The sequence below is a fragment of the Apteryx mantelli genome, chromosome 3 (genome assembly GCF_036417845.1).
Source record: "Apteryx mantelli isolate bAptMan1 chromosome 3, bAptMan1.hap1, whole genome shotgun sequence".
Taxonomy (NCBI): domain Eukaryota; kingdom Metazoa; phylum Chordata; class Aves; order Apterygiformes; family Apterygidae; genus Apteryx; species Apteryx mantelli.
This window is the reverse complement of record NC_089980.1, coordinates 88505304-88523689: the sequence shown is the minus strand read 5'-3', so window position 1 is coordinate 88523689 and position 18386 is coordinate 88505304. Positions and strand designations below refer to the sequence as shown.

At 40.0% G+C, this 18386-nt stretch overlaps 1 protein-coding gene across 1 annotated transcript in view; it reads left to right on the top strand.

Annotated features, from left to right (window-relative positions):
• The first annotated feature begins 5702 nt into the window (after window positions 1–5702).
• The window catches only part of AFG1L (AFG1 like ATPase), a 70935-nt gene continuing 58251 nt past the window's right edge, over window positions 5703–18386 (top strand). Inside the window, exons 1-2 of the mRNA XM_067293897.1 lie at window positions 5703–5802; window positions 13672–13895. Of these exons, the coding sequence (XP_067149998.1) occupies window positions 5703–5802; window positions 13672–13895 (324 nt within the window). The remainder of the gene's footprint in view (window positions 5803–13671; window positions 13896–18386) is intronic.

The window sequence follows — 18386 nt, the reverse complement described above, 5'->3', positions numbered from 1 at the left end:
TATCAAGATCAGGGTAAAAGACACTGCAGTAATCAAGATATGAAATAGTGAGAGCCAGAATGAAAGGACTGGATAGGACCTGCTATCAGTGTAGGTGTTAGGCAGAAGGAATCAACCAGATATAAATGTGGGCTGGAGGAGGTACCTACCAAAAGTTCTGAGTTGAAGATGAATTCTACGTTACTGGCCCAAGCTGCAAGCAAGAATGGCAATATTTGTACAGCAGGATGTAAAGCTTTTGCTAATGGCAAATTCTTGAATTTTCATAAATAACATGCATTTAATAGCAGTTTAACCAGCTGACCTAGATTTTTTAACCTCAATATCTTACAGAAATAAGAGTTTGTTCACATTTCATCTCTAAAGTGTATGGAAAGAAAAATGACTTTACTGTGTTTCAAAAAAAAATGGGGGGGGGAGTTTAGGACCTTGAAGAAAGATAGAAAAAAAGAGAATGAGAGAGTGGGAGAAGTGGGGCTGATGGGCTTGTTCCCTGCAAAGTTCTAAGGTCTTTGCTTTTTCTGTGCCTGACTTGAATAGACGGTGTGTTATGATAATAGAAGTATTGACAAAGAAGCAGAATGTTTGCCTTCTTGCTGCACACAGCACATCAGTGAATGCAAATGACATTAACACATTGCTAATACTTCCAAATGACTACATTATCTGAGAGGTCTTCCAGAAGGTTTTGTATCCATTAAGAGTACCCCTGCCAGTGATGATATGCATATGTTATTTTCCTTCCTTCCTTATAAAAGAGTTCTGGTGACTCAGTGTAATGACTATTCAGGTAGACTGAGACTGTAGGAAAACTAGTTAAGTTTTTCTGAAAATTTGTGTCTAAGCAGCAGGCAAAATGGCAGGTTGCCCAGAAATCAGATCCAAGATACTCAAAGTTAACATCAGGCTGGTTAACAGATGTCTGGGATAATAAAAAGATAATCAGAAAGCAGAGATGAACCCAAGGTACAAAAATAACCCATCCACATAATGAGAATGCCGTAGGTGGTTTGCTTCGTAACTTGTCTGTGACTATCCTTTCCATGACTCCTCCAGTATTATTTCTCTTCCTTACTCATGCACCTTCCTTACTTCCTTTCTTTCTGCTAATAACTGCCATCTATTCACTTTTTAATTATAAACAGAAGTTAAGCTGACAGTTTTATGAAGTAGGAGTAAAAGGAAGCATCTAAACCTTACCTGAATTATGTTAGTTATTAAACTGGGCTTGCAATAAGGCAGGAAAAACTCATTCATTCTAGTGAAATTACATATAGACATGTCTGGATAAGCTTTTGTTTGTTATATAACCTATGCTACTACATCTGACTGCAAATGTTAAAATATGGTAGAGCACTGGTATTATCTTAAGTATAATATACTGGCTGCTTTCCAACCAAATCCAGTTTCATTGTCCGTTCCAACAACAACCAAAAAAGTGCCTAGTACTGTATATTTGGGAAGGTTTGTGAGCATATGATGAATCAGGAATAATTTGTTTTCGTGGTAAGTAAATGCTATTAATAGTGAGGCTTAAGTTGAATGCTTTTTTCACAACATATTGTCTTAGCTGCACCCTTCTGTCTCTGCTTTTTCTATCACAGGTATTTGATGATGGAGGCAAGCAACAGGGAGTGAATGCTTTAGTGCCCATGTGTCAATAGTTTTGTAAGGAGGCTACAGTGATTTGGTAAGATCTCCCTTTTTTCCTTTTTTTCATGAACATAACTAAGGTCAGATGCAAATCTTCATCTGACCTGGGAGAGAGGGGAAGATGCCCAATTTCATGCCTATCACCCCCCACTTTACATCATATAAAAGCAGACATGCCACACTAACTAGGCTAATTGGGCAAAGAAGAGGGAATGAAGGCAAGGGAAGATTGCCTCCAGCCCTCAGAAAATCTGTGTTTGTTTATTCCAACTTATGTTTTGGAATTTGCGGTGATCTATGAGACTCTGGGCTTGCACTATCTATTGTTGCTTCTGCTTGCTACAGAGGTTCTTCCCTCAAAATGGAGACGGTGAGGATAAGTTCAGGGAGGAAAGGTTTTTATCCTGTTTTTGACATGAACTCTGGGTCAAATTTCAAATCTGGAGGTAGAGAGGTCAGCTGTGTTTGTAGGTCCAGAGATTATAGGCAAGAAATCAAGCATTTAGAGTAACAACCAAGAGATTAGGTGCTCATGGATTTGTTACTATACATTGTTTATTCAACTAGGAAACAAAACTGTTCTGGCATAACTTCAAGTGGCAATATGTATACTATAATCTTATAGCAAGTGCCCATAGCAGCAGGTATTAACATAAGTTTAACTCTTAAATTTGTTAAAGTATTAACTTCTGGGTAATTTTGTTTGTTTGTTTTTAAAAGAAGAAAAAGTCACATTTAACTGGAAAGGAAACCAAATCTCTTCATTACCCAGCTGGGATTCTCCAGCCTTCTGACAAGTGCCTAAGTTGGCACATTTTAGTCAACATAGGCATATTTTGTCAAAACTTGTGGGGAATGCTGACTCAGGATAAGGCAAAAGAAAACCCCACAAGACATTGAACTAATTGTGCAATGCTGTATGTGGAAAAATGATTTCCTGATCCCTGCACTAGGCAACCAGTGCTTTGAAGCGTGGTGTTTGAATATCTGCATTCCTCCTTATCTTCCAGATAAAAAAGTTAAGAGTGTAAATATAATTTATAATATCCACATATTATATATATAATTTTCTATTAACTTTTAGCTATTGTATTCAATTCTTCTTCTCTGTTTTTACACAATATTATCCCTTTCAATAGGGATGATTATCAAATACACTTCTATATTCCTTACTTTCCCCACTGTTTGCATTCTGTTCTTTACTCTCCCAAGCCTTACCTAGCTGTGTTCTGGAGCCTATTCTGGCTTACATCTTCTAGCTTGTTGATATGTAAATTCTACTGTATTAAACCTCTGTATTCATTGGAGATAGATACAAGGACTAAGGGCTAATCTGCCTAGTCTTTGTACAAGTATTTTTGTGTTAAAATGACCATCGTCTCTGCCTTTGCATTTGTACAAAATGTCATCCAACAACACACAGGCACTCACATCTACTGTGAACCACTTGTTCTGAGAAAAGCTGAGTAGTGCCAGTGTAGCTGCAAAGCTGTGCAATAAATTTGTAATATGTTGAGCCGTCTGAAATGCAAACTATAAACAGATAGTGAAAATGATAATAAGCCCATAGGTTTGGGAACATTTTTGCAGCTTTATTAATCTGAGGTCTTATAAGCAACACAGGCTGTTAATACCGTATTTGATTGTCTCTTAACAGATGAGGCTAAAAGCAAGCTTCCCACAGAGTGTTCTGACATAATTCCAGGAAATGGTTTTTAAAGGAAGCTACATTGATGAAAACTACCCACAAAATCCGTTTTCCCAGAGTTGGCTGAATGGTCAGTTTGGGATCAAAAGTATTTATGTATGTGTGTGTGTATATGTATATGTGTGTGTGCGCATATATATATACACATATATGTATGTGTGTGTGTATAGATAGATAGATGAGGCAAAGATGTTTCCTGTGGTGGGAATATCTTGCCTTTCAGGCAGATAAAGCCTGCCCTCCTTCTGCAGAAACCCAGAGGAGACCTGACAGAGATCTAGAGATCCTTTGACACATACATCCCCACAGGGTTCAGCAGAACAGGCTCTCTCAGGGGAGTGCAGTTTTATACCTCTAAAGGCAGGGGTGGGGTGGGGGGCCTCTAGGGGAGTTTTATTATACACTGGATTTTATTCCTATTAAATTCCAGCTATACTTTTGGCTGGCAGACTAGTAATACAACTGGGTTAAACAAGTGTCAATCTGATTTCTACACAGTTAAAACCTCACTTTTTTGGAGGTGAACAAAGGGACAGATACAGTGAGTGAAGTATACAAACATACTGCAGCATGGATCTGTATTTGTTACAGGACATTAACTATGACAAGCTACAGAAATATAGTTGAAATTCATGTTCTTTTAGGTTAACAACAAAGCCCGTTTTTGCAAAGTGTTTACAGCCACTACAAATTCAGTACCTTGGGTGTGCAATACAATGTATGGGGGTATTTCAGAATTTGCCAGTTTTTAAAGACTCATAACATTGCAGAAGGTTCATTCGCTTAGGTAGAAAATACCATAATAGACCCAAATGGGAAGTTTTTTCATGTTCTCTTGGATAACAAGGTTAAATAGAGGATCCGTTAAGAAAAAACAGTGACAATTTAAATAAATCAGATGTTTTTGCTGAAGATTATGCTGTCATTTTCTCCAATTATTCTTGACATTTCACCTATTCTTATTGTGATCTGAGTTAATAATGGAAGAAAAAAAAGGCTCTTGTCGCCTTGTTTATTCTTTGTTCTCAAGGAGATAAGCTGTTTATAAAGATATGTTATTTGTTATTTAAATCACTTTTACTGAAGTTGTTTGTTTCCTTGTTTGAGTTTCTAAAAATATTGCAACAATTGTGGTGCATCTTTGAGAAGTCTATTCAATTCACTATGATTTGTACTGAAATTCATGGCTAAATGGGCACAGGTGTTGATAGCTGTAACATGCTAGAATGAGTCAAAACCAATAAATGCTCAATAAAGGAAAGAGGAAAGAAAATGCACTGAAATCAGCTCTTTTAAGATGTGATAAATTGGCACTTTAGCTTGCTACTTAATTAGGTATATAACACTGAAGATGTGTCTGGAGAAACCATGTATTTTAAAACACATGAACATGTTAGAAAATAATTTCAATCACTGTTAATATTTTCAAGATCGTAAACATTTTAAAAATTGGCAATAATATTCAGACTATAATCTACTTTGTTTGCAAATAGCTCTGTCGTGCCCTCGCGTGACATTTTTGCTATACTCACATAAAAAAAGTGTTGAATAATATTCTATGAAAAAGATTTGTTCCCTTTTTCATGTTGCACAGAAATTTACCTCAAGAAAAAAATAGAGGAATTCTCATGTTGCAAAACTAAAAATAAAGGGGGAAAAAGAAAGAAAAACCACACAGCTGTCCGGAAAAGCATTTTCTGTGCACTTTTACAATGAGCAGACCTTTTTTTAATCTCTTTTCTTGCACAATGCACTCAGTAGGCAACATCTTTTGAAGCCCCATCCTGGCTTTCTGGTGCATTTCTGACAGGACCGGAGGGCCAACTGGCACAACAGGCAAACATTACGCTTGGCGATTCCCCTGAGCCTGCACCTTTCTGTGGGGGTTGTTTGTTTTGTTTTGTTTTGCGTTACGCCATCTGTCAAAAGATCTTCGTTGTCAAAAGCTAGGTGCTGGGATGAGGTAGTGAGCTGCCTACTAACTGAGGTCAGTAGTCAGCTGTCTCTGCTAGAGATTTGCGCCAAGTGGCGGCGGCGGCAGCTGCCGTTGGGCGGGCCGGGCCGGGCCCGCTCTGCCTCGCCGCCGCCCCTCGCTCGCTCCTCGCCCTTCGGAGGCTGCCCCGCTTCGGCGGGGCCGGGGGAAGGGGCCCGCTCTGCCTCGCCGCCGCCGCCGTTCGCTCGCTCCTCGCCCTTCGGGGGCTGCCCCGCTTCGGCGGGGCCGGGGGAAGGGGCCGAGGGGGCGGGCTGAGCCCCTGCGCCTCGGAGACGCGCGGCCGCGGCGAGGAGCCGCGGGACTCCATTTCCCAGCGCGCCCCGCGGCGGCGCCGCCGCGCCGGGCAAGATGGCGGCGCCCGTGTCGCCCTTGCTTACTGCGCGCTGTCTGCTGCGAGCCTCGGCGCGGCGCGCCGCCTGCCTGCCGCCGCCGCCGGCCCTGCGGAGAGGTCAGTACCGCCAGCGACGCGGGGGCCGCCACCGCTGCCGGGGCCGGCCCCTCGCCGTGGCCGCAGCCGGGCGAAGGGAGAGCGACCGGCGCCGCCGGCAGCGGCGGGCTGCCGGGGCCGGTTTCGGCGCGGAGCTGCGCCCGCCCGGCCGCCGCGGGGAGGCCGCCCGCCGGCTCCTGAGGAACGGAGGCGGCAGCGCGGCCTGCCGGGCCCGGGCAGGCGCCCTCGTTGCCCGGGCAAGGGCGCCCCGGTGGGCGAGGACGGGGCGGGGGCCCCGCGGCGGGTAACGGCCGTGAGCGGCGGGGGGAGGGCGGCCGTTGCGGCCCCCCCCCCCCTTCGCCCGCCAGGCTTGGCCCGGCCTCTGCCACCGGCCCGGGCCTTTGGCCCTCACCTCGTATGAAAAGGGCTTTTCCCTCTGCTCCTCCTGCCTCACGTCCCATAACCGGCCCCTTTTCTCCGGCTTCCTCTCGTGTCTGGCGAAGAGTTTCTTGTTCGCTCTTGCGAGGCTGAACGACCTGTTGTCTTCAAATCGCCTTAAAGTATCTTGCGTGGTTAGCTGCCGTTGTGCTTGCCCGTGCTGTCCCACCCAAGCAGTTCACGGCCGTCCACCCTTTCCGTCTTCTGCACTGTGCAGTTCAAGCACGCCACATGGCAAAGCCAGCGCCCCGGTTAGCGCGCTCAGGGATAGCACAGGTAAGTGGTAGGGCCTTTCGCAGCAAGGTGAATCTGCTGAGGCACTCCTGGGTGCTGGAGACCACTTGGAAGATCTGTAGGAAATTAATAAGTAGTTTTGTGACTTCCGGAATTAACGATGCTTGTTTTCCAACAAATAAGAGTTTAGTTGATTGCCTTTTGAAATAAATCACACTGTGGTTGCATTGTAAACTTATCTGCTGTTAAACACCAGAGAGCTCATGGAGGGGAGCGACATTACAGATATCCCAACTGCAGGCAAAGCTTCAGGCAGAGTTCACATCTTGCTGGACACCAAATAATGCAAATGGGAGAGAAAACCTGATAGGGGGATGAGTTCTCTGGTGTCTGACAAAGTGCAGCCTTGGACTGGAACTTTTACAGTGTTTAGACTAGTTACAGTGACTTTTTTCCCCATAAGGATCCTCTGATGCGTAGTAATGGCTGAGCTTTATCTGGTAGCCTAAATGACTTACTTAAGTCAGTACAATATACACGTTCATAGGAAATTAGGCTTTGTTAACTCCAGGCTTGTTTTAGAAGGTGATGGCTTTTTTTTTTTCCTGTTCGTTTGTGGAAACCATTCGTCCTCTGCCAGAGTCTTACAAAAATGGAAGAATTCAATTAAAATTGTTGGGGGTGCATAGAGGTCTGAAATGCACTGAAGTTAGTGGATCTGAAAGTTATGTTTGGGAGGACTGCTAAGTGTTCATATACACACATTGTAACATGATTGTACAATACCTATATCCTTAGGAAATCAGACTGAAAATAATTTGCTGATTAAATAAGCAGTTCAGTCAGTTATAGTTGAGTATGTTCTTTTTTATTTGATTTTATTTGATATTGGCCTAACACTTTTAATATGTGTAGGTTAATTTAATTGTGAACATATTACTGTTTTATAAAGGTCAAGGCAAATTCAGCGGCATTAGCCACTTTCTTTGACCATTAACTTTCTTCCTCTGAAGACTTAGGCGTGTGCTTAACTTTAATGCATGTGCTTAACCTATCCAAATCCTTATATTCCATGGGGCAGTTTACACGTTTGAGATTGATTCTGCAAAAACTTGCACCTATGTTTAATAATAGATGAGACAAGAGAGCGTTATTACCATCTATAGATGCTAGCAGTGCAAAAAGTTTGTCTTCTCTGATCCGACCTTCGCTCCCATTCTCCTGCAGGAAAATAACCTTTGGAGCTATAAGACTGTACCATTGTCCTTCCCCATCACTGTAGTACCATCTAAGAAGGAAAGATTTAGCAGCAGTTTTGTTATCAACTTAATTATGAGTTTAGCGAGGTCCCTGGTACCACCATCTGCCTGTTAATCAAAGTGCCCTGGAACTTCAAAGTCCCCTTCTTCCGTCATGGCAGCTGAGTTTCACAGGCAATTTTAGCAGCTTTACATTAGGGGTTTGAGGGTTTGCAGCAGTTTGACCCGAATTCAGATTCTGAACTTCTGCTTGGATTGTTGAAGACAAGGACAGTTTACAGAAGTTGTTTTCTCTTACGTTTTTTTCCACACTAATTTCAGTGTTTGTGAAAAGCTCTTGAGATGGAATCCTGTCTGCAGAGCAGTAATGAAACAGATGTGTTTCCTGTGTTGGCACTGTGCCTTAGCACTGGTTTAGCAGAAGCTCTTCCAGCTTTTTGGTTGTGGCTGTCAGCAGAGGTGGCACTTGGGTGATTTTGGAACATTAACTTTGGTGCAGTTGTAATCTCAGTGAAAAGAGTTTGGTTTAGATGCAATTCTCAAACAATTATTAGTTGGAAATTTTTTTATTGATAAGACAAATAGTGATTAACTGTTAGGATGATGTAGCATAGGAAATTTTTAATTCTCCATCTCTTATGTCTTCAGAATGTTTTCACCAAAATATGCTGTATTCAAACACAATTCTTGGCTGTAGCTCAGGATAATTAGACAAATTTAACTATCCCTAATACTTAGAAAGGTCAATGTTCTCTTTCAGCCTTAATCTTCATGAATGAAAACTACTGATCATTCTCAGGATGGAGTGGTTTGAAACTTACAGCAAAGGCAATTTTTTCATTATCAGTTTCTCGAACTGCTTTTTTCAACTTCATTTTGTGTCCCAAATTATTAATAAATATTTTCATGTGTACTATAGGTCACTCACCTTTTAGTGAGGTGAAGGGTGTAATCTGAACCATGACTCACCTTTTGCAGTAAAAGGAGTTAAGTTCTATTTGTTTGACCTTTGCTTCTTTAGCTGGATGCTATATATCTGTCATGGTTTTCCTTTTATCCTTACATTGCATTGCATTTCAGGCTACAGTTCTAATCATGTGTTTAAAAGATATTTAGTTTATTGCAGTAAGGAATCTTGCAGACCAAATTTTAGTTTTGCAGTGTGGAAGTATCACTTCTTTTCTTCCAGTAGTGGATAATCATTTTAAATACATGAAATCTTTTGCATAACTTTGAATTTATTAATCTGTGGGCTTTCAAGGTGTCAGTTTCTGCAGTAAGAGAAAGACAGAAAAGAGGAAAGACGCATTAGGGAAGCCCAGGCTCTTTTTTTTTTTTTTTCTTTTTCCGGGTCCTCAAATATGAGGGAGATGAGGGCTTGCTGGAATTCATCAAGTGAGTTCTTTTTTGTCAGATTTTAGATGTTACAGTTCAAAACCTTACATAATGAAATCTAACTACTAGGAAAAAAAGGTCACCAGGGTGAGTGATGTGTATCTCAGTCACCCTTCTTTGCTCCCGGCTGCTGTCAAGATCAGTTTTTGATATACCACAATCTAGCTTCCATTTCAGATTATCTTCTCACAGAAATAACTCTAGTGGCTGCTTCAGCTGCGACTATTGCTTTCATAAGCAGTGTCGTTGAAACTCGCATGCCTTTTGCCCGTGTCATCTCAGACGTAAGTTCTAAGCGCAGTAGGAAAACTTGACAGTTGCCTGATTGGTTTTTCAATTTGCTGCCCTTTCCAGAACAAAGGGTCACCAAATTTATGAACAATTTTTAATATTTTTATTTAGGCACTTATCCTTTCAGTCATGAATTAAAGCTTGTTTTCTGGAAAAGTATAAAGTTCCTCACTTTAAGGGAAATTTTTATAGTTTCAGATCGATATTTTCATTAAGGCATTTATAAATTAATATGTTCTTGTTGGCTTTAGTGATTTCTCCAAGGCAGGACATTTTTTTGTTTGTATCACAGTAGGTCTTTACTGCAATTTCGTCTGTGATGCTTGGATAGGCAAATAGGCAGGTGAGTGCAGGCAGGTAATTGTGCCAATTGAAATAAAATGAGATTACATTTGAATATTTATGATTTAGAAACAGGAATTTAATAAGTTGCAACCTGGTGGCGACTCTTTAAGAAGCAGTGAATGTCAGGCTAAAGGTGACAATATCTAACACTAGCACTGTCATGCACCCTGGAGGTGGGAAAGATAGTTTGTTTTAGATAAATGCATGTCTCATTAGTTTTACACTGTCTTATGTAAAACTAAGTGAATAGAGAATTGGCTTTGCACTTTACTATAGTCATATCTAGAACTTTGCATGAAGATTAAAATTGCTTTTTCCATGTGACATATTTAAGGATTGCAGAAGGGAACTAATAAAAGCAAGCGACAACTCTAAGCTTTGCATTGCATACATAATGCAATGGAAGAGATGCATACGAACCTAGTTTTTGCAAGGAAGGCTATGGAAGAAAAGGCTATAGGACTCCAATTAAACCATTAAGTTGTCTGCAAGTAGGGAAACTACTATTAGAATAGGAATCCATCTAAAATTATGGAAGGTAAAAGTAGTCTTGTATTCTTTTGTGATGTATTAAAATTTCTAAAGGTTCCTTGTTTTTATCACTCTAGGAATAGATTACCAAGTATTGTAGTGTGAAAGATTTAGTAATCTGTCCCACAAAATGCAGGTTAGAATGGATGACCCACAGTTTTTTTCTGTTTCTTTTAGGATAGTTTATTCACTTGAATAGCTCTTCTGTTGACTGACTTCCCTCTGACACCCCTACATGCTTTTTTTGTTTTGTTTTGTTTCCCCTAAGGGCATATGCCCTTGTTTTGCAGCTACAAGTCAGAATTTATCACTCAGCAATTACTGTTCATCTCCTGGTGAAACTACAACAGTGTACCCCCCTTCATATTTAAATCCCAACGCTGAATATTATTTTGGGAAAACAGTGAGTACAGTGAGTAATTTGTCCCACGACACCCTCTGTCATCACTCGAACATACTCTCCATCTCTGTCATCTGTAGATGAAGTATTTTCTTCCCACTCCTGGGACAGTTAGCTGTAAGTACATGTAATCTGAGACAAAAAACATGCTTCTGAGCAGTCCTACTGGGCGTGCTTTGTCCATGGCCAAGAAGGTCATGAGCTCCAAACACCTTCTTATCCCTAAATCACCTTTTGCTTTTTTTTTTTTTCTCCCCCCTCCTCTAAGCTTGTGGTAAGCGGTAGGAGCTTGTGGCCTGATAGATATAATGGCATACCGGGGCACTGGTTTTCCCTCAAACTGGAGCTCTCAGAACGAGACAAGCTCTGTATGTGGCAAAGGAATGGATAGTTTTGAGGTCCAGATCACAGGACCCAGGTTCACTTCATATAGGAATAAAACGGTGGAAAAATAAGCTCAAAAAACTTTGAAAGACCATCTGTTTCTCTCTCCCCCTCCATTTTGGGGGCATGTAAGCTATCACTAACCTGCTCCTGATGGATGTTTGTGAAACTTATTCTTAAAATCCCTCTCCAGCGGTTAGGGTTTTGCAACTTCTAGACTAATAATCTATTTCATTGCTTTAATTAGGTTTACAGTTTATTTCCTTTTTCCTTTTCTCAGTACCCTTTTATGTATCTGGAGATAGCTATTGTGCTTTTCTTTAGTCTTCACTTCTCTGAATGTTTTGCTCAATTTTTGCAATCACAGACTTTGTGATCCTTCTGGCTTGGGATGAGCTAATTACTTTTAATTCATAGCAGTAACTCAATTCCTTTAGGGCAGGAGAATTTAGTATAATTATTGGCTGTAGATGTAAACAGTGACTTCCTTACTTTGGAGAAACTAAGGTGTTACTAGCAATAAATAAACATAATTTCATTTTATTGTTCAATATTTTTTTTCTTTTTATAACTGAATTCATTTTGTACTATTTTTTGTAACAATTTAAAACTCTTCTTGTGCATCTTAGAGCCCTCTTACAACTTTTCAGTGGGTTGTGACCCATGGTTTAACAAATACTACTTTAAATAGTCTTCTAGTCTCTCCCATTTCGTCCATACTTTCTATGAAATATGGTGAGAAAACTGAAAAATGTGTTCCAGAGGAGATCTTACTCCCTTTGCTTATTGAGCATAACAGCAGAGTTATTCCATGTGTGTTTGTGTTGCCCCCATGTACACATCTCAGTGTATTTGGCTTTTTTTTTTCCCCAGTAGCATTATGATGTCTTACTATCAGTTTGTGACCCACTATAGCCCCTAGATCCTTTTCTGCAGAGATGCTCTTTAGTTGGTCATTCCCCAGCTCTTAAGTTCAGTTATTTATTCCCCCTAAGCACAGTGCTTGGTGTTTGTCCTTGTTGAGTTGCATCCTATTTGTATTAAACTGTTTGTGCAATATGTCAGAATTGCCTTGCCTTCCAGAGTGCTTGCAACCCCCTCCTGACTTGGTGACTTGTATGCTCAGTTCATGTCCTTTATTTTGACCTATACAAGTCATGAATGGAAATGCAGAATTGCACCAAGTTGAGGTTCTGAGCCCTTTCTGAAACTCTGATCAATGCCTCTGTCTAGTTTAACTGTAACAGTTGATTAAGTGTAGTCTTTGTAGCTGGTTTTATACCCAGTCAAAAGCTGTTTCCTTTAGACCTTATTTTCCTACTTTACATACAAGAATGCTGTGTGACGCAGTATTACTGCAGTTAAGATGCTTCTGCTCTACCCACCAAGTATGTTACCTGGGCAGAGAGGAAAACTCTTGATCTTACACTGTTCCTGAGGAATTAGTGTTGCCTTTTAATTATCTTGTCGTTATCTTGTTCAGTGCTTTCTCAAAAAAAAAAAAAAATGTGCTTATACTTTTTCCAGTGTTTCTGTATGTTTTGAAGTTCTGCTGACCTATGAAGTTTTGCATTTCCCTTTCCCTCCTTTTTAAAGATTAAAACTGTTTCATTTTTTTCCTTGTGCTTTGGAGCCTCACCTTGTCTTCCACGGCCTCAAAGAAAGCTGTTAGAGGCCATTACATTACATAAGGGACTTGGCTAACGTATTTAAGGATGAATTTCATTAGAACTAGCAATGTTCAAAATATGTAACTTTGTAGTCTCCAACATGTATTTTTCCTACTCACATCCTTAATTCCTTTATCATTGGTACAAATTGTGTTAGTCATATGATTATACCTAATCTTTTAAACAGTGAGACAAGCAAAGAAGATATTAAACATTTTTTCATTGTATTCTGTTGTTAAATTTGTATTTCTGTTGTTGCTTTAGCAAACCTTTGTAATCCTTCATGTTCTTTGCAAGCTGTATCTGATTTTGTGCCTGGCAATTCTGATTTTCTTTTGCTCTTTTTTTTTTCTTTATAGTTTACTTCAGTAGTTTGAACTGGTTTCCGACAGCAGAATTTCTGCTTGGGCATGCTCCCTGCTGTTCTAGGTAGAAGATACAGCAGCAGAATTGACTGTGACAAGTGCAGGGCAGCTATTGTTTTGCTTGCCGTGGTCTTCATTAACTCCTTAAATTTTCGTACAAAATTCTCCTGTTTTGCCCTCCTGTACACTGGCTTTTAAACCCTCTCTGCCTAGATCAGTCCTCCTCTCTCAGAAGGATTAATCTATTCAGAAAAATACACTTTACTGGAATTTTTAAATGGTTTTGCCCCAATTTGCAACAAATGTGTGAAAACCTCTCCTTGCAACAGTACTTCCAAATCTTTTACCAGCTTTCCAGTTGGGCTTTTGTGTGTGTTTGTTCATAAACAAATGCTAAAGCTACTAAAGGTGTCTTACAGGAAGAAGTTTATTTAATGAAAAACCAGGAGTAACATACTATAATGGTTGTATAGGTAAGTGATGTATATCTGTCATGGCATAAATTGTTAAAATCTTTATGAATATAAGAGGATGCTTTTCAAAACTTCTTTATTAATACTCTGCTTTTCATTTTACAGTGTACACAGGTCAGGGGGATGAGAAGACAGCCCCTGGTACTCTTACAGATGCTAACTCTAGAGCCTTGTTGGTTTGCAGTGGACCTTTAGAACATTACAACTTTCTGATTGAACAAGAAGAGCTGAAGAATGATGAGCAACAAAGAAGAGCTGTGCAGCACCTGCAGAAGTTGCATGAGAGCCTTAAAGGCTACAGCATAAGTTCAAAAAATCTTCTCTCAAAGGTGAGGTCTGTGGTGTTGCGAATTTATTTTTAAATTTATGCTTTCCCATAAGAATGGGCTTAAAAATATATCGGTTTCTGTCATTAACTTGGACCTTAGTTCTGCAGCTGGGTCTTTATGGACAGATCATTTTCTCATTTGTAGTTCTGTTCTTTGATTTGTAAAATGCCAGTGGCACTCTGGCAGCAACCAACTTAAATAATATTTAAATAATTTTGAAAGAAAATCAAGTATGACTTTGATTACATCTACTTTTTGCCTTTTTTAGCCATTTTAAAAATACCTTTTTACCATTTGGGTATAGAAGAGAAGGGCCTAGACCAGATTTTAACTCTCAAGTGCTGGTATAATTTTTGTGTGGTTGGGTACCCATGCTGAACATCAGTGTTTTGTGTTCTAGCAGACTTCTCCATGAGTATGAATGAAATTAGCGAGCAGAGTCTAAATAATCTAAGCTAAATAATTAAGCTTTACAAAACATTATAATGTAGATCAGACATGACTTGTTTAAAAATGTCCATTCTTTCCAGTGTTCTAAGTCCCAGCTGAGGTGAGGGAAAAAGACAGTGGTGTGGTGTGCACCCGTGTACCCCAGTTGTGTATTTTTGGGCATCACAGACCCTTTTCATAGTATTAAAAGTTCACGCATACCCCTGTTGCACAGTGCCTTAACCTTAGTAACGCTAAGGGCCTCCTCTGTTTGCAGCTCTGTAACATTTCCCTGAAGCTATTAAGGCAGGGTTTCCCAGAGCCTCTGTGGCCTTATTTTTGGTTTATTGTTCTCATGCTGTTATTCTCGGATTGTTGCTCTCGTGGCCTTGCACCTGCAGACCCTGATAGTGTTGTTATGGCAGGTTCTCATGGGAAGCTCCTGGAATTGGCGTGAGAATCACCCCTCTTTTGCTCCACTTACCTTGCCTCATGTTTTGTAGATTTTAGTTTATAGCAGAGAAAGCCAAAGATAGAGCTCACCAAGGTAGGTACCTAGTTATTTAGATACTCAGTAAATGTTAGCCCATAGTAGGTGTGTACAGAAGCTTAACAACCAATGAATGTGCACCATTTGCACCTGTTTAGAATACTCCAGTCAGCACAAATGGCATCCTAAATGGGAACACCCAATAGGGAGTTCGAGTGGGTCCTGATGAAAAGTGTATAGTGCTAAAAAAAGTATGGCAAAAATAATCCTCACCATCATTGTCTTGACCATCACTTCTGCTGTGATGGAGAGACAACACCCTGCCCCAAGGAGGACTGCTGTTTGGGACCTGTCACTGCCGTTCCCAGCCAGCCACTGGGAGTTTTCCCTTTCTCTCTTTCTCTTGCCCCATTTTTATTTTTATTTTTCCATCAAAGTAGCTTTCACCATTGCAGTCAATGTATGCCATCAACTGCAGACCCTGCTAATAAATCTCTGTGTGTGTCAGCCTCTCTCAACATTCTTTGTGCAGCTCACCTCATCTCATGAGCATAAGTCTAAATATCTAACTGATTGGATTTGATACCTGACCCATTATACTTCCCATTATAACCCCAAATTCTCCTATTATGTGGCACAGCTACTACATTTTGTCCACATGGCAAGTCCAGGTGCTGTTGCATGAGATCAGAGGTGCCAAATCCTACAGGCCTCAAGTGCATCTAAAAGATATGGTGTCCTCTACCCTTTAGGCACCAAATGACATGTTACCACTCCAAGGCTCTTGTGAGGTATATTAGCTTCAAGTGATGAAAAAAGTAAAGATTGCTAGGAGAGTGAGTATTACACTTGTAAATGGCCACCGATGTGCTTGTTTCAAACAGGCAAGTGTAGCAGGGTGTGCAGCCTTGAGACATGGGTTCTCATGTCAGACTGCCTCTTATATCCCTTCAATGCTTTAGACTAAGATTTGTAGCTGGAGATCATGTATTTGCTAATCATATCCCTCACTGGAAATACCATAAATCTTTTCCTGCCCCTTGATGAAAGGAAGCAGACTAGATACCTAGGAAGGAGGTGTGGTGAGAGAAGAAACCTGAATGGGAAATACTTATCATGAAGCAGAAGGCAGATACTCTGGAAGGAAAAACACAAGAGTGATGAAGTACAGGAAGCAAAGTGCTAAGGCAGGTTCCTAAAGGGCAGTGAGTGTGTCTTTGCAAGTTCTGTTTTGGAAGAAATTAGCCTAACTTTGAGCAGAGGGTTAAACCACATGATCTCCTGAGGTCCCTTCCAGCCTAAGTCATTCAATTGTATCACCAATATGGTGATACACCTCAAAGATACTGTTTTCCCGTGAATGTGAGGAGATCAAGCTGAATTCATAAACCTCCCTTATTGTCCTTGATTAAGCAAACTTCTTTCATAAGCATAATCTAACATGCCAGAGACTTGTATCTGGAGGATGCTTTATGTGGAAATTTTTTTCTTCTCTCTTAGATTTCTTTCCAGTTTCCATGTTGGGCTCATAGTCTTTTAAATTGCTTATTTCAAAATTGTCTGCATACACGGTACCTGAATTGTGAAGGAGGAAAGCACTCAAAAGGAAGCCGGTTATTTGACTTGCTCCTACATTATCTTCTGGGCAGACTGCCAAACTTTGGTTTGCTTTCATTCTTTAGAAAAATGTTGTGACCAAGGATTTGGTCTTACTGTGTAAGCCAAGGATCAGTAGGTTAGTATTCTCATCTCTACTGGTAAACTGTTTCGGACATTTGGACTTTGTTCTACAAACTCAGCATCAGAGAACAACTTTTAGGACTGACTTGGGTTGACTGGAGTTCCTATCGTGTTACAGCAGGTGTCTTGTAAGGGCTTTGTAGATCAGTAGCCATTATGTGGGTTTGTTATTTACTGTTCCTTTAATTGGGAAGCACGAATAGGGAAGAAAGTCTCTACTGCACAGAACGAAAGTAATACTAATCCTATTTAGGAGATTGTGATAGTACTTTGTTCCTGTATAACAATGCTAACTGCAGTAAAGCCATTGTGACTGACATTTTCTTAAAATCAAAAAGTCAAATGCCATTGTTTTAATGGGTGAACACAGTGGTCGCTAGTTCCTTTAAAATACCCTTCTCTTTCATTTAATATTTCTTCAGTTCCATGCTTTAAGTTTGAATCAGCTTTAAAATATTGTCACATGGCTCTTTGATATCTGGAAAGTAATGCCGCCTTCACTTCATGAAAAGTGGCTGTAGAACTACTTGCTCTTGGAATAAGAGTTTTTGCAGTTTGAGTTTTTCTTGTAACTTTTGGTATCTGTGTGAAAAATCTTAAGAAGACTGATGACCAGATTGGACATTGTGATGGCGCGCATGAGAACCCCAGAAAAGAAGAGCAGTGAGTTTTGTGTAATTCTGATAAAGCCTGCTAGCTTGTGAAATTAAATCAAATCATGGTCCATGATGAAGAAGAGCAAATAATAGCATTTCTGTTTCTCTTCTGCTATCTTTGGGGAAGTTATTCATCAACTCAAACAGAGCTCCTTTTGAAATACAGTGAAGTCTTAAGCCAAATAAACTGTGGTTTAAATCCTAGTGCAGGCCAGGTTTTGCTACAGCAAAATTGTAATCAACACTTAATGAAGGTTCTTCCCCGAATAAGAGTCACAACTCTAATAAGTAGTTGGTAAAATCATAAGCATCAAGCACTGTATCAGTTGTAGATAGTGATGTAATGGCGTGTTCCTCTGTCTACATCCAGTGAATTTTTTATTGCATGCTTTTCTATTGTGATTTTTTTAGCCCAGGGTCTGTGATACTGTTGTAGACTTGGTTCAGTTTTGAAGAGCAGAATGAAAGCTTTTCCTATCAAGAAGTGGTAAGCACTGCTCACTGGAGTGAGTGTATGTTTAACAGGATTTAGGCTTATGAGTGAAAGTAGCTCATGTAACTAGTGTAAAGTAGCTCCAAGAAGTACTAGCAAATAGGTGCAGCTATATCTTGTGTTGGTGATTAGCTTGTTGGCCCTCTCTTCCCAGGAAGACTTGGTAGTTTGTAATTTTCAAATATACTAGGACATCAAGATAAACATTATGCTATAGATATTCCATTGTTTTTATGATAAAAGTGTTGACATTGTATTTAATTACAAAATAATACATAATAGTGTGTAGGTCAACATTTTACTCTTTCAGGAGGTTTCTGGAAATTTGACTAACCTCTTTTTATTATGAAATCTCCTGTGTTCAAAAGAATCTAGTGGCATTTTTTTAGAAATTAAAAATAGTGATGTGCAGCATTTCAAGCAGATACACTTTTTTTCTGGTTCTGTCATTGAAGAGAATGTAATTAAGAAGTGCCAGTGAAGAAAAGGAGAGAGAGAGCAGGGAAACTAGTTTTCAGCCTCTTTAGTCTGATACTTATAATTTTATTGCCTGTGATAGAAATGCAGGAACCTCTTCTAAAATGACAGTTACTCCAGAATTAGAAACTTCTTGCAGTTATGAACATTAAAAGAATGTTCTGCTTTGTTTTTAACTTTGTTCTTTTTGTCACTTTTTATCTGAA